The sequence below is a fragment of the Sapajus apella genome, unplaced genomic scaffold (assembly GCF_009761245.1).
Source record: "Sapajus apella isolate SASKATOON/1434 unplaced genomic scaffold, GSC_monkey_1.0 scaffold37, whole genome shotgun sequence".
NCBI classification, from domain to species: domain Eukaryota; kingdom Metazoa; phylum Chordata; class Mammalia; order Primates; family Cebidae; genus Sapajus; species Sapajus apella.
In genome coordinates this window covers 22,438,433-22,459,030 of record NW_022436977.1, presented here as the reverse complement: position 1 = coordinate 22,459,030, position 20,598 = coordinate 22,438,433, and the positions used below count along the sequence as shown (strand labels likewise).

Here is a 20,598-nt window from a genome sequence, read left to right as displayed (position 1 = left end):
TTGGTAAATCTTCCTCCATCCCTTTATTTTGAGCCTTTGTGTATCCTTGCATGTGAGATGGGTTTCCTGGATACAGCACATGGATGGGTTTTGACTTTTTATCCAATTTGCCAGTCTGTGTCTTTTGATTGGAGCATTTAGCCCATTTATATTTAGGGTTAATATTGATGTGTGTGAATCTGATACTGCCATTTAAGGCTAGCTGGCTGTTTTGCCCTTTAGTTGGTGCAGATTCTTCATTATGTTGATGCTCTTTACCCTTTGGTATGTTTTTGGAGTGGCTGGTACTGGTTGTTCCTTTCTACGTGTAGTGTTTCTTTCAGGAGCTCTTGTAAAGCAGGCCTGGTAGTGATGAAATCTCTGAGAACTTGCTTGTTCACAAAGGATTTCATTTCTCTTTCACTTATGAAACTTAGTTTGGCTGGATATTAAATTCTGGGTTGAAAGTTCTTTTCTTTAAGGATGTTGAATATTGGCCCCCACTCTCTTCTGGCTTGTAGGGTTTCTGCTGAGAGATCTGCTGTGAGTCTGATGGGCTTCCCTTTGTGGGTAACCCAATGTTTCTCTCTGGCTGCCCTTAGCATTTTCTCCTTCATTTCAACCCTGGGGAATCTGACAGTTACGTGCCTTGGGGTTGGTCTTCTTGAGGAATATCTTTGTGGTGTTCTCTGTATTGCCTATACTTGAATATTGGCCCGCCTTGCTAGGTTGGGGAAGTTTTCCTGAATAACATCCTGAAGAGTATTTTCCAGCTTGTATGCATTCTCTCTGTCACATTCAAGTACACCTATCAAACGTAGATTAGGTCTTTTCACACAGTCCCATATTTCTTGGAGACTTTGTTCATTCCTTTTTACTCTTTTTTCTCTAATCTTGCCTTCTTGTTTTGTTTCATTGAGTTGATCTTCAACCTCTGATATCCTTTCTTCTGCTTGGTCAATTTGTTGAAACTTGTGTATGCTTCGCGAAGTTCTCGTGTTGTGTTTTTCAGCTCCGTCAATTCACTTATATTCCTCTCTAAATTGTCTATTCTCGTTAGAATTTCATCAAATGTTTTTTCAAGGTTCTTGGTTTCTTTGCATTGGGTTAGAACATGTTCTTTTAGCTTACAGAAGTTTCTTATTATCCACCTTCTGAAGCCTGATTCTGTGAATTCATCACACTCATTCTCCATCAGGCCTTGTTCCCTTGCTGGTGAGGAGTTGTGATCCCTTGGAGGAGGAGAGGCATTCTGGTTTTGGGTGTTTTCAGCCTTTTTGCGCTGGTTGCTTCCCATCTTTGTGGATTTATCCACCTGTCGTCTTTGTAGTTGCTGACTTTCAGATTAGGTCTCTGAGTGGATGTCTGGTTTGTTGATGATAAAGTTATTTCTGTTTCTCAGTTTTCCTTCTAACAGTCTGGCCCTTCTGCTGTAGGACTGCTGAGGTCCACTCCAGGCCCTGCTTGCCTGGGGATCATCTGCAGCAGCTGCAGAACTGTAAGGGTTGCTACCAGTTTCTTCTTCTGTTATCTTTGTCCCAGAAGGATACCTGCCAAATGTCAGTCTGAGCTCTGCTTTATGAGGTAATTCTTTGGGTATACAGGGGTCAGGGAGCTCCTTGAGGAGACAGTCTGTCCTTTATAGGTGCTCAAGTGCTGAGCTGTGAGCTCTGTTATTCATTCAGAGCTGCTGGGCAGGTACGTTTGAGTCTGCTGCTGCAAACTCATAAACCTCCCCCCCTTTTTTTTTTCCCAGGTGCTCAGTCCCAGGGAGTTAGGGCTTTATTTATGAGTTTCCGTTGTGTTGCTGCCTTTTTTTTTTTCAGGGCTGCCTTGCCCAGCAAGGAGGCAGCCTACCTTGTAGTGGTGGAGTGCCTCGGTAATGGCGGATGCCCCTCCCACATAGAGTTGAACCTTCCCAGGTTCAGCGGTGCTTGCTGTGAAACTCTCAACCCACAGCGTTTCCAACTGCCATTTTTTTGTGGGGGTGGGACCAGCCGAGCCTGTCTCAGAGCGTTTTTTTTTTTTTTTAGTTGAATGGTCGACTCTCTCCCAGCTGTTCCAATCACCTGTTGAAAAGGTGCCAGGATCTGTGTGATTTCCTGTGTGGCGACCCACTGCACTGGCTGAAACAGCGGCGTTGAGATTTGTGGCGCTTTTTTTGCCTGGGAATCTCCTGGTCTGGCTCCCTGTTTCAGTCCCCTTTTTAATCAGCTGAATGGGTGGCTCTGCCTTCCTGGAGCTCCAATTGCCAGCCAAATGGGTACCGAGTCCTGTGTATTTTGTGCTGAGAGCCGCCACACCGGGGCGCCAGCAAAACAGCTGCACCGGCCAAAAGAGTCATGCTGGCGACCCGTGGGGCTCCTCTGCCTGGGTATCTCCTGGTCCATGGGCAACAAAAATCTGTCTGGAAATGTGGCATCCACTCACCCTCTGTGTTTTCACTGGGAGCTGCAATCCTGAGCTGCTCCTAATCGGCCATCTTGGATCTCTCTCTGGATAGGCTTTCTTAAGTTTGCTTTACCAGAAGTCTTCTCCCACCTGCTTATTATGATGTTCTTCTGGTATTTGGTTCTGTTATCTCTCACGACATCATTTAGCAGACTATAGAAGTCTAATTATACCAGAGTGGCAGGGTCACATCCTGAATCCCAAAATATTCTTTTATCTCAGATTTTAGACTTCTTTCCTTCATCTCCCAACCAACCCTGTTAATTAAGCCTCCCACTTCCACAAAAGGTACTTTAGATACATGCCTGGAGTAAGGTTCCTAGAAACTAAGCAGAAAGCTACAGCTGGGAGCCTACATTACTGGTAGCCTTCAATCATTTTGAAATGCTAGGGAGACAAACTGAATGGAGATCAGGACCCAAAGGTGGACTGGCCTTGGTAAACGGTCCTGGCTTTCTGTTGCAACTCCAGAAGCTCTGCATTCTAAGAGTATGGGCAAACTAGGAAAAAGCCCAGCCCTGATCTTCAAAATTCACATCTATGCAGAGATTCTCAAATGTCTGTCTGTAGGACCATCTTCTCCAGTGCTTTTCAATCATTTAAAGAACTTTTCCAATGAATTTCTTACCATCATCTCATCATTTTGCCTCAAGAGTCTTGCTCCTTACTTCTGTCTACTATTGTTTTTAATTAAAACAAGAGACAGGGTCTCACTCTGTCACTCATGCTTGAGTATAGTGGTGTGATTATAGCTCACTGCAGCCTTGAAGCCCTGGCCCCAAGCAATCCTTCCACCGCAGCTTCCTGGGTAGCTGGAACTACAAGTATGTGCCACCACACTTGGCTAAGTTTTTTTTTTTTTTTTTAATTAAAAAAACTTTTTTTTTTTTTAAAGGAACAGGAATCTTGCTTTGTTTCCCAAGCTGGTCTTGAACTCCTGAGCTCAAGCAATCCTCCTACTTCAGCCTCCCAAAGTGCTGGGATTATATGCATGAGCCACCATAACCAGCCACTTCTGTCTACTTCTGATAATTAATCTCACAAAAGAGAAGATAATTAGGTAATTATCAAGTTTTAGCCTTTAAAATATTTTAAATTTACTTTCCTCTCCATTTCTATTGCCCTAATCCAATTTAATCAGATTTGGAACCTGTCTGCATCTAGAACGCAAAAATCTTTACTAATTACCCTTCTGTGACATATCATATCAAATAGACCAAATCACTTGACACTTGATTATACACACGCTAGATTCTTCTAACTTGATTTTTAAGTTTCCTGTAGGCAGAAACCATGACATATTTTAATGCATACCTTATGTTCGTTCCAGCTAGCATGTAACCTATGAATGACGCCGTAGTACACATTCTAACATACGGTTAAAAGATGACCAGGGGATATGGTGCTACAACTAATGAGCAGTCAAACCCATCAATTCTACCTCTTAGATTATATCTTTCCTCCATTCCCTTCTCTTTATCCTGTTTAACCTTTCATGTCAGCTTCCACTACAAAGCCTCCTAAATGGTCTCCCTGCCTTTGCTAATATCAGTATTTCCCAGTCTTATCAACTCCAGTGACTTTTTCTAAAATATTATGGATCATGTCTCTCTTACTTTAAAGCCTATAAGATAAAGTCCAACTACCTTAGCAAAGCACACAGGGCTATCAAAAATTAAATCTTACCCTGGGGCCTAGCACGTAACAGATTGCTCCATAAAGGCTAGGTCAACAAATGAATTTATCTCTGGCTTAGGAAAGAATGAAGCCATAAGAACATTAGAGCAAACCTCTTAGTTCACCTCACAGAATGGGCCGCCCTCGCAAAACCCTAAATCAGTTCCAAACCACATCAGTGTCATACTCAAATGAATTAAGTTCATTTTTCTTACTCTCTTTTTTTTGTTAATATAGAATGCTTCATGAATTTGTCTGTCATCCTTGTGCAGGGACCATGCTAATCTTCTCTGTATCATTCCAATTTTAGTGTATGTGCTGTTGAAGTGAGCACTTAAGTTCATTTTTCATGGTGTCATTCTTAAATTGAGACAGACTAGTTTAATCCATGACTCATTACTTGGCCCCAAATCTTCAGGCTTGGTTTAATTTAGTGGAGTTACATTTGGTCCTGGCACATTTGAGTCAAAGCAGAGAGAATGGAGGATCTTGTTTCACTTACATCAGAAGACAACTGTGTTTGAGTAGCAGTTAATTCTGCTGCTTCCTCACAGAAGAAAACAGGAAGATCCCTGCCTACTACTTCTTCCCACAAACTCACACTATTTTCAAGTAACTTGGGAAGTAAGCCTTTTCTCCCCCAACCACTAACCTTTATGTTGAAGGTGACCACAGTGCCATTTGCCAGTCCCGCATAGAGGATTCGCCATCTACTGTGGAGGCAGAGGACCCGATCTTCCAGCTGTAACTGCTCGGCACACTCTCGGTTCTGATAAAAGCACACAACATTTAATCAGCAGAGGGTACTGGCCAATGAGATGTCAAAAACAATTCCTCCATAAAGCAGACTTTAAAATGATTCTTGGACAGAAGAAAATGTGGCATCCTCTACTTTGCAGGGGACTAACTTAGATCTGTTTCTCCTTTGAAATATGACGCCAAAGACATCCAAGCCGTAGGTAATAAGAAAATAAACACAAATTCTAGTAATATTACCCAAGTTTCTAACTTAGAATATACAAATTCTTCAAAGGGCACTATAGTTGGGTCTTAGTCTCTTAAATTAAGAAGCTAAATATAAAGGACAAAGCTGTGTTTTGACATCTAAAAAGGAAAATCAGGATTACAGTCACATATTTGATAAGTGCATTAATCAAATATGTGGTTTTCTGCAACTGATTCTATATTTCAATAGCTCCGAAATGCCTCCTTCAAACTGGTGCCTGGTTAGCTGGGGTAAATACTCAAGAAGATGTTAAAATATATAGAACCTAAGCTCCAACCCCATCCCTGAGACTTATTTAGTAGGCTCTAGAATCTGTGTTTTAAAAAATTTCCCTAGTAATTCAGATGTACTTGCAGGTTTAATACCCACTGTTGGATCTGACCTTCAAGAAACGATTTCTACCAATTTCCTCCAACTAGATTATATTAGCAAATAAATCTCTTTACCTAGAACCAAGAATTGGGCCAGGACATAGTAAATTCAAAATGTGTTGTTGAATGCTACTAAAGACCCAAGTGTAGCTTTTTAAGTGGGCTAGAGCAGATGTTAAAATCAACATGGTTACAATTAAGTAGGATAGGACAAGCTATGGGAAGTATGAGAGAAGCTGTAGGTTGTGAAATCCTTTGATCTCCTCTCCCAACCTTCTTTCATACCTAAAAGTCAGTCACTTATTCAATTTCTCCCCCCAAAAAATTACAAACATAAATGCCATATATAAAATTGTAAGATACAGCAAAAGACAGTAAATATGTCTAACTATTAAGATTCATGTTGCTTCTCATTAATCCACATGAGCTCTTTTGTAACTTTATAGGGGAAATTGAACATTACATAGTAATAAAAAAAAGAACAAACTACTGGCACATGTACCAATCCAGATGAGTTTTCAAACATTATGGTAAGCTAAGGCTAGACATGAAAAAATACATGTGGTGTAGTTATACTGATATGACAGCCAAGCACAGACAAAAGTAACCTATGAGGGTAGTAAAAATGCGGATTAGCTCTAGAAAAACGTATGCCTAGGGAGGCATTTGAGGGAAGCTTCAGGGGTATGAAATGGTCTATTTTTTGATCCTGGTGGTAGTTATAAAAAATTTATCTACAGAAAAATTCATCAAGCTACATACTTAAAATCTGTGTGCTTTACTGTATGAAGTTATGTCTCATTGTCAAAAAATGATTACAAAATCTTTTTCACTAGTGTACAGTCCTGCTATGCCAAACACTACACGTTAGAACCCTAAATACTGCAAAGGCTTTCAAAAATTTTTTTGCTAATATCATGAGTAAAAATGGTATTCCTTGTACTTCGGTTTTGATTTGCATTTATTTGCAAGATTGTATTATTTTCAGTTATTTGTATTTCTTCTTTTTAAGAGACTTGTTTGTTTTTTGCCAATGTAGGTTTAGGGATTTGTTTGTTTTTTGAAAGACAAGGTCTAGCTCTGTCTCCTGGCTGGAGTGCAGTGGTATGATTACTGATCACTGTAGCCTTGACCTTCGAGGTTCACTGAGTCCCCCCACCTCAGCCTCCCGAGTAGCTGGGACTACAGGTGTGGGCCACCACGCATGCCTAGTTAATTTTTGGGGTTTTTTTTGAGAGATGAGATCTCGCCATGTTGCCTAAGCTGATCTTAAACTACTTGGCTCAAGCAATCGTTCCACTTCAGCCTCCTAAAGTGTTAGGATTATAGGCATGAACCATTGCACCTGGCTATAGGAATTTAAAGGGGTAAGCCTCTTACAACATATACCAAACCTATGTTTGTCCTATCTTAAGTTACAGCTTTTTCCCGTTTTTATATAAGACTATTTCTATCAAAATATGCTTACAATTTCTATTAAAAGTCTGTATAATTTTTTTTACAGGTTTTGAGTTACCCAGGTTAGTCTTGAACTCCTGGGCTCAAATGATTCTCCTACCTCAACCTCCCAAAGCACTGGGATTACAGGTATGAGCCACGGTACCCAGCCTCTTTTTCTAGTTTCTTGGATTTTAAAGCTTTCTTCTTTTCTAACAGAAGCATTAACTACAAATTTCCCTTTCAGTAATAATAGGATGCATTTTCTTTTTCTTTTTTTTTTTTAGACAGAGTCTTGTTCTGTCACCCAAGCTGGAAGTGCAGTGGTATGATTTCTGCTCACTGCAACCTCTGCCTTCCGGGTTCAAGCAATACTTCTGCCTCACCCTCGCAAGTAGCTGGGAATACAGGCACATGCCACCACGCCAAGCTAATTTTTGCATTTTTAGTAGAGGGGTTTCACCATGTTGGCCAGGATGGTCTCAATCTCTTGACCTCATGACCCACCCACCTCAGCCTCCCAAACAGCTGGGATTACAGGCATGAGCCACCGTGCCTGGCATATGCTGCATTTTCATTTAGTTAGATATTTTCTAATTTCCCATGTGATTCCTTCTTTGAACCACAATAATTTAGAAGCATGTTATTTCATCTCCCTATATTTGGGGATTTCCTAGATTTCTGTTACTGCTTTCTAATAAATGTCATTGTGATTAGAGAACACACTCTGTATAATTTGGGTCATTTTAAATTGAGACATTTAATAGCCCAGCATGTAGTCCTGGTGAATGTTCTATGTGCACATTCTTGAAAAATCTGTGTATTCTGCCATTTTGAGTGGGATGTTGCATAAATGTTAATTAGATCTTGTTCATTAATGGTGTTGTACAGTTCCTTTTTTTTTTTTTTTTTTTAAATGAAGTCTTTCTGTTGCCCAGGCTGGAGTACAGTGGCGCAACCTCGGTTCACTGTGACCTACACCTCCCAGGTTCAAGCAATTCTCTTGCCTCAGCTTCCTGAGTATTTGGGATTACAGGCACACACCACCAGGCCCTGCTAATTTTTTTGTATTTTTATTTTTATTTTTGTATTTATTTATTTTTTGAGATGGAATTTTGCTTTGTTGCCCAGGCTGAAGTGCAGTGGTGCAATCTCAGCTCACTGCAACCTCCACTTCCTGAGTTCAAGCAATTCTCCTGCCTCAGCCTCCCAAGTTGCTGGGACTACAAGCACATGCACCATGCCCAGCTAATTTCTGTCTTTCTAGTAAAGACAGGGTATCACCATGTTGGCTGGTCTGGTCTCAAGCTCCCGACCTCAGGTGATACACCTGTCTTGGCCTCTCAAAGTGCTGGGATTACAGACATAAGCCACTGCACCCAGGCTAATTTTTTTTGTATTTTTAGTATAGACAGCTTTTCCCCATATTGGCCACGCTAGTCTCAAACTCCTGACCTCAAGTGATCCACCTGCCTCAACCTTCCAAAGCGCTGCGATTACAGATGTGAGCCACCGCACTTGGCCGATGTTGTACAGTTCGTGTATATCTTTGATGGTTTCCTATTTAGTAGTCTATCAACTATTGAGGGTTGTTGATGTCCCTGACTATAATTGTGAATTTGTCTATTTCTCCTTTCAGTTCTATCAGTTTTTGTTTCATGTATTTTAAAGCTCTGTTATTAGGTACCTGTATTTATAATTGTATCTTTCTGCTGTACTGACTCTTTCATCATTATGAAATTTCCTCCTTTCTCCAGTAGTATTCCTTGTCTTTTTTTCATTTTTTAAAGAGACAATGTCTCACTCTGTCACCCACGCTGGAATGCCGTGGCATTGTCATAGCTCACTGTAACCTCAAATTCTTCTGCTCAAATGATCCTCCCACCTCACCCTCCCAAGTAGCTAGGACTATAGCTACACACCACCATGCTTGCCTCATTTTTAAATTTTTTGTGGAGACTGTCTCACTATGTTACCCAGGCTGGTCTGGAACTTCTGGTCTCAAGCGATCCTCCCACCTCAGCCTCCCAAAGTGGGATACAGGCATAAGCCACAGTGCCTGGTCACTTGTCTTAAAATCTATTTGCCCAATATTAACATAACCACTCCAGCTTTGTTGCTGTTGCATAGTATATCTTCTTCTATTCTTACTCTTTTACTTTCAGCCTATTGTGTCTTCACATTTAATGTGTATCTCAGCCGGGCGCAGTGGCTCAGGCCTGTAAACCCAGCACTTTGGGAGGTTGAGGTGGGTAGACTGCCTGAGCTCAGGAGTTCAAGACCAGCCTGAGCAACACAGTGAAACCTTTGTCTCTGTTAAATAAATACAAAAAATTAGCCGGGTGTGGCAGCATGAGCCTGTATTCACAGCTACTCAGGAGGCTGAGGCAGGAGAATTGCTAGGATCTGGGAGGCAGAGGTTGCAATAAGCCAAGATCATGCCACTGCACTCCAGCCTGGGTAACAGAGTAAGATTTGGCTGGGGATGTGGTGCATGCCTATAATCCCAGCACTGTGGGAGACCAAAGCAGAAGGACTGCTTGTGTTCAAGAGCTTGAGACCAGCCTAGGCAACATAATGAGATCCTGTTTCTAAAAAAACAATTTTTTAAATTAGCAAAGCATACTGACATGTGCCTGTAATCCCAATTGTTCAGGAGGCTGAGGCGGAAGGATCACTTGGGCCCACGAGTTTGAAGCTGCAGTGAATTACGATCAATCACTACACTCTAGCCAGGGTGTTAGGCCAAGATCATGTCTCAAAAATAAAAGTATGTCTCTTGTAGACAACAAAGATTTTGATGTTATTTCTGTATCCAACCAATTTCTGCATTTTGATTTTAGTGTCAGTTCATTCACATTTAATATAATTATTAAATATGGTTAAGTTTAGGTCTCCAATTTGCTATTTGCTTTCTATTTGTCTAATTTTTATTCCTCTATTTCTCATTCTACCTTCTCTTGTATTAAAGTACATTTTTAGCATGTCATTTTAATTCCTCAATTGACTTTCTAAGCTCAATTTCTTTGCATTGTTCTTTCAGTAATTACTCTAGTGCACTATTTTCTCGAAGTGTGGTCTTCAAACCATCTACATCAGTATCACATAATAACTTATTAGAAATGTAAATTTTTTTTTTTTTTTTTTTTTTTGCTTTTTTGAGGCAGGGTCTGGTTCTCTCACCCAGGCTGTAGTAAAATGACACAATCATAGCTCACTATCACCTTGAACTCCTGGGCTCAAGCGATCCTCCTACCTCAGTCTCCCAAACAGCTAAGACTACAGGTATACACCACCACACCCAGCTAATTTTTATTTTTCATAGAGACAGGGTCTTGCTATGTTGCCCAGGTTGGCCTTGAGGTCCCAGCCTCAAGCTATCCTCCTGCTCTAGCCTCCCTAAGTGCTGGGATTACAGGCATAAACCATGGCACCTGGCCTAGAAATGTAAATTCATGAGCTGGATCCCAAGCCTACTGGATCAGAAACTCTGAGAAGGGTGGTGTATTGTGGCTCAACCCTATAATTTCAGCATTTTGGGAGGCCGAGGTAGGAAAATCACCTCAGCCCAGTTCAAAACCAGCCTGAACAACATGGTGAGACCCTGTCTCTTAAAAAACAAACAAACAAAAAAATACCTCTGGGAGTGGAGACCAGTAATATGTGCTTTAACAAGCTGTCCAGGTCGATGTGATACACACTAACATTGTGAGCCAGTGGCTCTAGGGATTTCATTTTTTAAATTATAACAATCTAGTTCAAATTAATACTGACTTATTTCCAATAAAATGTAAGATCCTTGTACTAGCACAGCTCCATATCCTCCCCCTTCTTTATATTCCTGTTATCACACATATTCCATCCACATGTTATAAACTTAATGACAGTGTTATAAATTTTGCTTCACATATCTCCACCTTTTAAAGAAATTAAGAACATATCATATATAATTTTAAATGTAATTTTCTCATTTCTTTCAGTGCATTTAAGTTTAAAAAACTCTCAGAGGAGATGTCCATTTCTAATTCTGCAAATTTAAAAAATTTATACATTTTACTCTTTATTCTATCTAGGATTAATTTTGACATATGATATGAATAACATGTGTGGCAAAGACCAAGGAAGGTATATTATTAATGTAGGAAGTGAAAAAGTACTGGTGGAGACAGACAGATAATATGGTTTATGTCCAAGTCTCGTATCTACCTAAGGTGACACCAGTGTGCTAAACGTTCTTCAGAAGCAAAAAGGAGATGGTGGGTAAAATAAAGCACCTGCCACAGTATCTCCACTCCACACAGTAAATACAAAGGCGGCTCAACATGAACCACTTTGTATTTCTCTGGACCCACCTACCTTAACATTATAGCAGCGGATGGTATGGTCACTGGACCCAGTATAAAGGGCAGCATTCTTCCCAGAGGTCTGAGTAACCAGGAGGCAATTAACTTTGGAGGTATGACCCTCAAAGACACCAATACATTTCCGACTCTAAAGTTTAAGCATAGACCAGATTATTACTTATTGGATATAGGAGGATTAGATAATAAATTTTCTCAACAAAAAGATGCTAAAACATTTAGTTCACTGCTGTATTCTCAGTGTCTAAAATAGCACGTGGTACACAAAAGATGTTCATTGCATGTATGTTCACCAAATGCCCAGCAAACAGTCACATGCAATCAGGTATATGAAACTATATGTTAGTTAAGCCATACCAAAAAATACTTATGGCAATTCACTGTAAGATAGCCAGAATTTTAACTAATGTTTAGGGCAAAGCTTTCTGACATATGGACCAAGGACCTAACAAATCCAAACTGTAGCTAATTACCCACAAAAGATGTGCATTTGATAAGCAGCTTGTGAGAATGCACCACAGTATTCAAAAACATGTCAGGTGCTATCACAGGTCTAGTGGTTGTGGTGTTGCTTCTTTTGGGTACATTCCAAATGTTATCTCAGTGCACATACTGAGATCTATTTAGAATGTACATATATACATACAGATACATGTTTTGATATCCTGTTCCCCAAGATGTAGCATTGCTTCCTTCTTTCAGTCATTTGTGTTAATCCTTATATCATTAAGCTAAAGGAATCTACAAAACCTGTTACCTATAGCAAACACATTTTCCTGACCTATCATGTAACTTTTTAATTTTCACTGACTCCAGCAATTTTAAATACTTTCATGGTGTTCATTCAGATAACATAACGGTCCTCAAATTTCTTAGCTGTCATTGTTCATAAACATAATTAGTTTATTAACAAATTCAAATTAAAAAATCAAAAGTTCATTCTTTTGAGAGTAACAAGCACCAGATAATACTAAGTGTGAGGTAGTGGAAAAGTGTTGCTCTCCTTAATAACTTGGATTCTGTAATCAATCGCTGGCCAGGGAAAACACCTCCTCCAATACTTTCCCAATATTCACTTCATCCCTCCTCTATTATATAGCTGCTATGCAAGTGACCTCATTACCAACTCCAGGATTGAGACCTGAACAGTCCAAGACCACTGGTGTAATCCCAACCCCTTTTACCACAGGTGATCGTTCAGGGAATAAAACACAGGACCCTTTTGTACTGGCGGGAGCGAAAAGAAACCCCAGTGGCTCCTGACATTTACCTTGTGAGCAGGAGGGGAACTAGCTTTTAGAAAAAGGTGATACCAGAGAAGGTACAGTAGAGAAACAGAAAGAAATCAAGACCCCAATGACCTTGCTGAGCTGCTGGATTAAAGCCATCTAAAGTCAATCTAAGGCCTACCCCTACCTCCAGACAGCCAACAAATTCCCTTTATTGTTTAAAAGAGTATAAACTGGATTTTCCAAAACCTTCAACCAAAAACATTCTACATGTTATATCAACTTACCACCAGATTATAAACCCGGACAGTTTTATCTGCTGAACAGGTATATAGTAAGTTCCCAAATATCTGAATTGCATTTACAGCAGCTTGGTGCCCCTCAAAGTTTCCTTCTGTGGGTTCATCATCATCTCCTGGCTCTGAAGATATTTCTGGAAAACAAGAATAGGTTTCAGAGACATGTCTGCTACAGTCTAAAAAGATACTAAAAAATCAGAACTATTATACAATACAGTGGTCCCTGGATTAAACCAAAAATAGATCCCCTTAAAGCTTAGTTCCCCTATCAGACTACCATAATTTTCATTAAACATCTTCACTAAGAAGACGGCATAATAAGCAAAGGAAGGGAAGGACTCTCACTCAGGAAAAAGATAATAATAATATATAATGAGCTTTTGAATGATACTTGGAAGGTACCCAATCTCTCCCACACTTCCAAACAGTTGTTTCTTTGAGTAAGGTAGTATTCCTTAAGCAGTTCCTTCTCAAAGCAAAAATCTTTAGAGCCAATGAAACATTAATACTAATTAGTTGAGCACATAAGGGAACCAGATAAGACAGATGAGAAGGGCCAGGTGTGGTGGCTCACACCTGTAATTGGAGCACTTTGGGAGGCTGAGGCAGGAGGATCATTTGAGGTCAGGAGTTTGAGACCTGTCTGGACAACATCGTGAAACCCCTGTCTCTACTAAAAATACAAAAAAAAAAAAAAAAAAATTGCCAGGTGTGATGGCACACACCTGTGGTCCCAGCTATTTGGGAGGCTGAGGCAGGATAACTGAGATCATGCTGCACTCCAGCCTGGATGACAGAGCAAGACTCTGTCTCAATCAGTCAATCAATCAATCAATAAGACAGATGAGAACAGAATCTGAAAGACCAGGATTTGAGGTTTTAGGAACATCAGAACTGTTAATCAAGGTAATCCTCTTGGTGATACACCCCTCCCATTCTCCTTTTCTATAAATATATTTAAGTAGGTTTAAATCCTGGCTTTAATATTTACAAGTGTTTTCATTCTGTGGTTAATTTAAATAAAACTGAACAGCAAATACCTGAAGAATTCTTTGATCCTTTTATGGAGGAGATCACAGTTTGAGTTTCTGCCACACTACAAAATAATAGCAAAAGTGTTCTCAGCATCTGTGTGAATGGGGGGGTAGTAAAAGTAAAAATTTCCTGACTCAAATGATTTTTCAAAACAATGGGCAAGTAGCAATAAGACATTAGTTTTTCCATCTGAAATTTCTAAGTGAAGGGAAATAAAAGCAGAGTGAGCATTTATAACACAGTCAAAAGAGAAAGCAGAAAATCTCCACTGCCAACCTCTCATTTTTCCATATCCACAATCCTTACTGCATTTACATAAATTTTGATTTTTAAAGAAATTGTGATTCATAATTTAAAATTATATTTAAAAAAATAACGTTGCTGAAAGCTTTTCTGACTGGACCAATACAATATTCTTACCTTACAGGGATGCCATCTTTATAGCGAGTGCCAATTTCACTAGTAGAGCTAACTTCATCACACCCAGAACGAGAAGTTTCTAGCGGGTTTTGCTCTGTAGAGTTCCAAATATCCTTTTTAGATGGGCTGTCTGGTTTCTCTTCTCCCGATTCTGAAGAATCAAGAGCTACTACTTCTAACTGAGGATTAGGAATTTCTAGGACTTCCAGAGATGAGTCACTATCTGGCTCATCTCTGACACTCTCCTGCTCCTGACCAGTCCTGCTGTCTTCCCAAGTGGAGGTTGTTACTTTCCCCCCTTTAATTAACTTTCCACCTTTTACTTTCCTTACAGGTTTAACAGTCAAAATATCCTGTTCAGTGTCACTATTCTCAGGAACATGGGCAGCCCGTAGAGTTTTTTTCTTCCGAAGTTTCTTCTTTTTCTTGCTTCCCCTAGTTTCAGCTGATGTCAAAGTGGATTCTGCCTGTTGTTCAGGCTGGTCAGCTGGAGAGTGGGGGTCCTTCTCCAAAGGGGTTTCTGAAGCAAAAGACAATCTTAGAAAAGAACTAGTACAAGCTTCAGACCCACTATTGCTTTTGGTTGGCTCTTCCCCTTCTTTATTTATGCTAGAAAGACCAGCTGATTGGGAAGAGGGAGAGTTTTCTCTGTTTCTGGTATGCCTTTGCTCCACAGAAGACTTCAGTTCTTGGCTAGGCTCACGGAAACTTTCTGTTGACTCTGATAAGGACAATCTGGCAGTGATGACTGGATAAACTGGAAAACTGTCACTGATCTCTCCTGAATTGAGAGGAAAAAAAATTACTGCATCCTTTTTTGTGTTTGCTGCAATTTATCACTGATTGAAACTCTACCTAATATTTCAATGATATGTTCACACAACCATGACTGTTTCAGCTGGTATCCCACCCCTCAGTTTCCCATCACCTACATACACTCCTATTATTGCACTTACTACCCTCTGTCTTGCATTAATCTCACAAACACTGTGTCTGTCTTATTCCCTACAAAAGCTCCTTGTGGGTAGGGATTGTTTCTATCTTTTTTCCTGTTTTAAATGTCCACATATTTAACATTGTGTTTTATTTTAGTAGACACTTAAACATCTACTTAGGTGAAGTGCTTCTACTTTTATTTCTCTGACGTTTTTATTATCCATACCCATCCAATTTAGCTACACTTCAGTAGTTAAAAATTTGTTGACTTAGAAACATCAATTTCTGACAAGGTGCAGTGGCTCATGCTAAGCATGGTGGTGTGCGCCTGTAATCCCAGCTGCTCAGGAGGCTGAGGCAGGAGAATCGCTTGAACCTGGGAGGCAGAGGTTGCACTGAGCTGAGATTGCGCCACCGCACTCCAGCCTGGGCAACAAGAAGCAAAACTCCATCTCAAAAAAAAAAAAAAATGCTAGGCCAGGATCAGTGGCTCACACCTGTAATCCAAGCACTTTGGGAGGCCAAGGCAGGCAAATCACGTGAGCCTAGGAGATCAAGACCAGTCTGAGCAACATGGCAAATCCCCATCTCTACAAAAAAAATACAAAAATTAGCCAGGCATGGTGGCAGGCGCTCGTAGTCCTAGCTACTCCGGAGGTTGAGATGGGAGGATCACCTAAGCCCAGGAGGTCAAGCCTGCTGTGGGCTGTGATTGTGCCACTGCACTCCAGCCTGGGTGATAGAGTGAGCCTGTGTCTCAATAAATAAATAAGCAAGCTATGCATTTGATATTAACATCTGTATCACATTGCAACACAGTATTGGTAGTAAAATCTAGAGTAATTTTTTAGACTTTTTGCTTCACTCAAGAAACCACACAATGCCAGTTTGTTTGACTTAATTTTCAAATACAGCACCACTGTGTAACACAAACTTCTAACAGGATTTAAAATAGCTTAGAAGTTATTCTTAAATGATAACCAGCTGAGTTATCATTTGATGAGTGCTATTTTTCGAAAAGAGTGAAAACCCTGGCTATTTCTCAAAATCAAGTTTCTATTAGATGATTCCAAACCCCAAAAGCCCTCTACCTTCCATCATGGCCACCTGCCTCTCAAGCTTCTATTAATCCTGGTTTGTATTTGAGATTATGTAGACAATAAGTGCAAAGGAATTCAGAGGATATACCTTATTTAGAAAATTGGCTGAATTAACTTCAACCCTGTTTATTTCAAACAAAACAAATTTTGTACCTTTCCTAATAAATGGAACTTTGCGAGTCAACTCAGTAACCCTAGATTAGAGGAAATAAAAGGAAATTACAGATATTTAAATAATATTCTCTAAAATATTTTAAATAATCCTTCTGTATATATGAAGAGAATTTCAGTGAACAATTAGTTGTAATAACTATAGTTTTAATGGGCAAGTATGGCTTTCTATCACTCACATAAAAATGCCCCAGTCCCACTACTAGGATGTCCTTAACCCAGAGAAAAGCTTACATACTATTAGCTTCCAGTAATTCCTTGGACACATTGCAGGCAGAGCCTTGTGGCACAGCATTCACATTATCATCTTGTTCAGGAGACATGGGTTCTTGTTTAATATGAACTGATGAGTCTGGAGCAGGGACACTGCCATGGGCTTGGAAAGTAGGAGATGTGGTTACTTGAAGAGAGGCTCCGGTGGATGATGGAGGCTCCAGAAAAAGTGGGAAAAAGGGAGTAGGCAGCAGTGCAGCATCAACGGATGTTTGAGATCTACTGTTCCTTCGTTCTCGTGTAAGGCTACAGGGAACCTGGTCTAGGTGCTCAGAAGGTTCATATGTTTCTAGAATGGGAAACATACATACACAGAAATTCAAAAATGTCATCTGAAAAGTCACTTGTTTCTGAACTAATCTGTATTTTTAAACATTAGAAAAGAATTTTAAATTAATAAGTGTATTAGTATAGTCCCTCATAATTCTCTGAAACATGGAGAATACAATCTCTATAACCACCAAGGATACAGACAGAATAAGCATCAACATTCCATTTTTTGTTTTTGAGATAGGGTCTTGCTTTGTCACCAGGCTGAAGTGCAGTGGTACAAACTCTGCTCACTACAGCCTTGACCTCCTAGACTCAAGCAATCCTCCTGCCTCAGCCTCCCAAGCAGCTGGGATTATAGGCACATGCCACCATACCCAGCTATTGATTTTTTTTTTTTTTTTTTTTTTTTGAGACAGAGTCTCACTCTGTCACCCAGGCTGGAGTGCAGTGGTGCAATTTCGCCTCACTGCAACCTCTGACTCCTGGGTTCAAGCAATTCTCCTGCCTCAGCCTCCTGAGTAGCTGGGATTACAGGCATGCACCACCATGCCCGGCTAATTTTTGTATTTTTAGTAGAGACGGGGTTTCACCATGTTGGTCAGGCTGGAATTATCATTATTATCATTCATTGTTAATAATTATTAACAATTTTTGTATTTCTTTGTAGAAACAGGGTTTCACCATGTTGCTCAGGCTGGTCTCAAACTCCTGAGCTCAAGCAATCCACCTGCCTCAGCCTTCCAAAGGGCTGGGATTACAGGCTTGAGCCACTGCACCTGACTACCTTCCGATTTTTCAGATTTTAAGTGAGTTATCCAAAGTTATATAGGTTACTAATGAAGAGCAAAGATTTGAACCCAGGCCTTTTGATTCCTAATCCAAAACTCTTTCCATAACATACTGTCTCTGTTGCTAAACATTTTTGGGATGCACAGTCTACAGACCTTTCTACAGAAGGATGCAACTGGCCAGTTGTGGTGGCTCAGGCCTGTAATCCCAACCATGTGGAAGGTCAAGGTAGGAGGACTGCTCAAGCCCAGGAGTTTAAGACTACCCTGGGAAACATCAAGAGATCCTATCTCTATAAAATTTTTTTTTAAATTAACCAGGCATGGTGACAAACGTCTGTAGTCCCAGCTACTGGAGGGAGTGAGGTGGGAAGATTGCTTGAGTCCAGGAGGTTGAGGCTGCAGTGAGTCGTGATCATGCCACTGCACTCCAGCCTGAGTGACAGAGCAAGACCACTGTCTCAAAAAAAAAAAAAAAAAAAAGGATGAAATCAAGGAGACAGGAGAGAAATAACATGACCTTTTCATGAATACTTTTCATTCCCCTGAAAGAGAACAAAAAGGCCTAGCACAGTGGCTCACACCTATAAACCCAGCACTTTGGGAGGCTGAGGCAGGAAGATCAACTAAGGTCAGGAGTTCGAGACCTGCCTGGCCAACATGGCAAAACCTCGTCTCTACTAAAAATACAAAAATTAGCTGGGGGTGGGGTGCGCACCTGTAATTCCAGCTACTCAAAGGCTGAAACACAAGAATCACTTCAACCTGGGAGGCAGAGGTTGTAGTGAGCAGATATTGCGCCACTGCACTCCAGCCTGGGGGACAGAGTGAGAATCTGTCTCCAGAAAAAAAAGAAAACAGAACAAAAAAGTAACAATCTATAGAGGGCCCAATCCATCAGATGCCCTCTGAATACCTTGTAATCCCTGTAGAATCTGTATTCTATGGGTCCTCAGTGCACTCATCTCCATAGTTATCTAAAAATAAAGTATTTTATTAAGCATTTTGAAATCCAACTTGTAGGATCCTCTAGATCTCCCCACTTTTCTTCTATGTCCTGACCAAAATTCAGAGTGTCTTGACTGCTCCGTAACCCAGCCAGCTGCAGGTTTTCCCCAGCACTCTTGAACTCTACCTGAGGCCTTGAAGATTCCCAGGTACTAATTAAAGTTTCCAGGTTGTTGCCCAAAACACTGAAAGAAATTGGCCCTGGTCCTGAGCCAAATTCCTTAAATCCTCATATAACTCCACATCCCGCCCCCTGGCTGTGGATATACTGAGGGAGAGCACCCCTTACTTGCTGTCCCTTGTGGGGACTGCTGCAGCCTACTCTGTGAGTAAGCTCTCCTAATAAATGCTTTGGTCTCATTACCCTGGCATTTCATGCTTCTTTCTTTGGAATCCTAACTGTCCCCCATTAGGCACAGTCTGGGGCACTTCCCTTGTGGGAACTCCCCTGCCACTGCTTTTGGGGTGACTACAGCCATGAGTTTGGCAGGATGAAACACGATTTCAGAGATGATCCATTTTCATTAAATCTTCCACATACTCTTACCTGCTGCTTGAGCATAAGCAGCCTCTGAACTTCCACATAAGCTGTCTGAAGGGCTGCACGGGCTTGCAGAAGATTGTTATCCATGCACTGCAATGACTTACTAAGTTCTTCCTCCCTTAAAGAAATGTTCAGCAGCTGGTCAACCTGAGAACGTTCTGCCAAAAGAAACCATAAGGTTCAGGTTAATATCAGAGATTTCTCTTTCATCACACAGCTCCTTATTGAACTATACCCATTATTTAGGATAAGCTTTTCTGTTCTCTTCAATAGGTCATTGGAAATTCACAAAACATTTACTCAAGCACAATGATATCAAAGCTAGGAACCAAAAGTGAGAACTGCTAAGATGAAGGTTTCTTGTACGTGCTAGTGTACCATGACATCATATTGTCTCATCTAATCACTGCCTTCCACCGTCACCTTTCCAGGTGAAATCTCTGTCCCATGCAAACCACCTGCTCTAGGTCTTATTTCTCATTCTTCCTTTATCTATCACTGTCTTTACATAGGACTTTTGCTGAGATTAGACTCTGGACCTAGACTGCTTGCACTCTCGTACTAATCCACATTTAGTCTGTTAGTTGACTTAAAAATGGTTTTTCTTAGAGAAGACTTCCTGAAGAAAACATAGCTTTGAAATAGTACATTTAACTTACTTTAAATAAAATGTTCTGTGTATGTATTTATCATCACTGTGTTTGTCTCTTTCCTATCCAATATGCCAAGACCTCTCCCTTAAGCTCCAGACCCACATATCCAACTAATGACTATGATATTTCTAGGTAGGTATCTCAAAGGTCCTTTAAGGCAAAGAATCCCTGAAGAAATTCATCATCTTTCTCTGTTCCCAATCTGCTACCCTCATGGAGTTTTCTAGCTCTACATAGGAACCATCTGGTTGCCCCAACCAGAAATGTGGGTTGTCCTTGACTCCTCCCTTATCCATCACATCTACTCACTCAAGCCTCGTCTAATCACTTCTGGGACTAGCCCTTATACTAGAACTGGGTTAGAGTTAATCAAAACAAGAGTCACAGAAGTATATCAACGAGGGAGCAATGTTAATAACTTCTTTCTATAATTCACTTTAGAAAAGCAACCAAGAAGGCCAGGCACGGTGGCTCACGCTTGTAATCCCAGCACTTTGGGAGGCCGAGGCGGGTGGATCACGAGGTCAACAGATCGAGACCATCCTGGTCAACATGGTGAAACCCTGTCTCTACTAAAAATACAAAAA

General features: G+C 40.6%; 1 protein-coding gene and 1 non-coding gene across 5 annotated transcripts in view; both read right to left on the bottom strand.

The window, feature by feature from the left end:
* The window catches only part of ZNF106 (zinc finger protein 106), a 52,552-nt gene that overhangs the window by 18,520 nt on the left and 13,434 nt on the right, over positions 1–20,598 (bottom strand). For 3 of the 4 annotated variants that reach the window (XM_032297836.1, XM_032297835.1, XM_032297838.1), the window contains 8 exons: positions 19,362–19,516; positions 18,723–18,783; positions 16,711–17,034; positions 14,266–15,046; positions 13,851–13,906; positions 12,799–12,944; positions 11,278–11,412; positions 4,760–4,876 (listed from right to left, as the gene is read on the bottom strand). In XM_032297836.1, the coding sequence (XP_032153727.1) occupies positions 4,760–4,876; positions 11,278–11,412; positions 12,799–12,944; positions 13,851–13,906; positions 14,266–15,046; positions 16,711–17,034; positions 18,723–18,783; positions 19,362–19,516 (1,775 nt within the window). The remainder of the gene's footprint in view (positions 1–4,759; positions 4,877–11,277; positions 11,413–12,798; positions 12,945–13,850; positions 13,907–14,265; positions 15,047–16,710; positions 17,035–18,722; positions 18,784–19,361; positions 19,517–20,598) is intronic. The other variant, XM_032297837.1, reaches the window with a different exon arrangement.
* Positions 4,335–4,441, bottom strand: LOC116564624. The gene has a single exon (XR_004275000.1). It is a non-coding gene; the product is annotated as a U6 spliceosomal RNA (small nuclear RNA).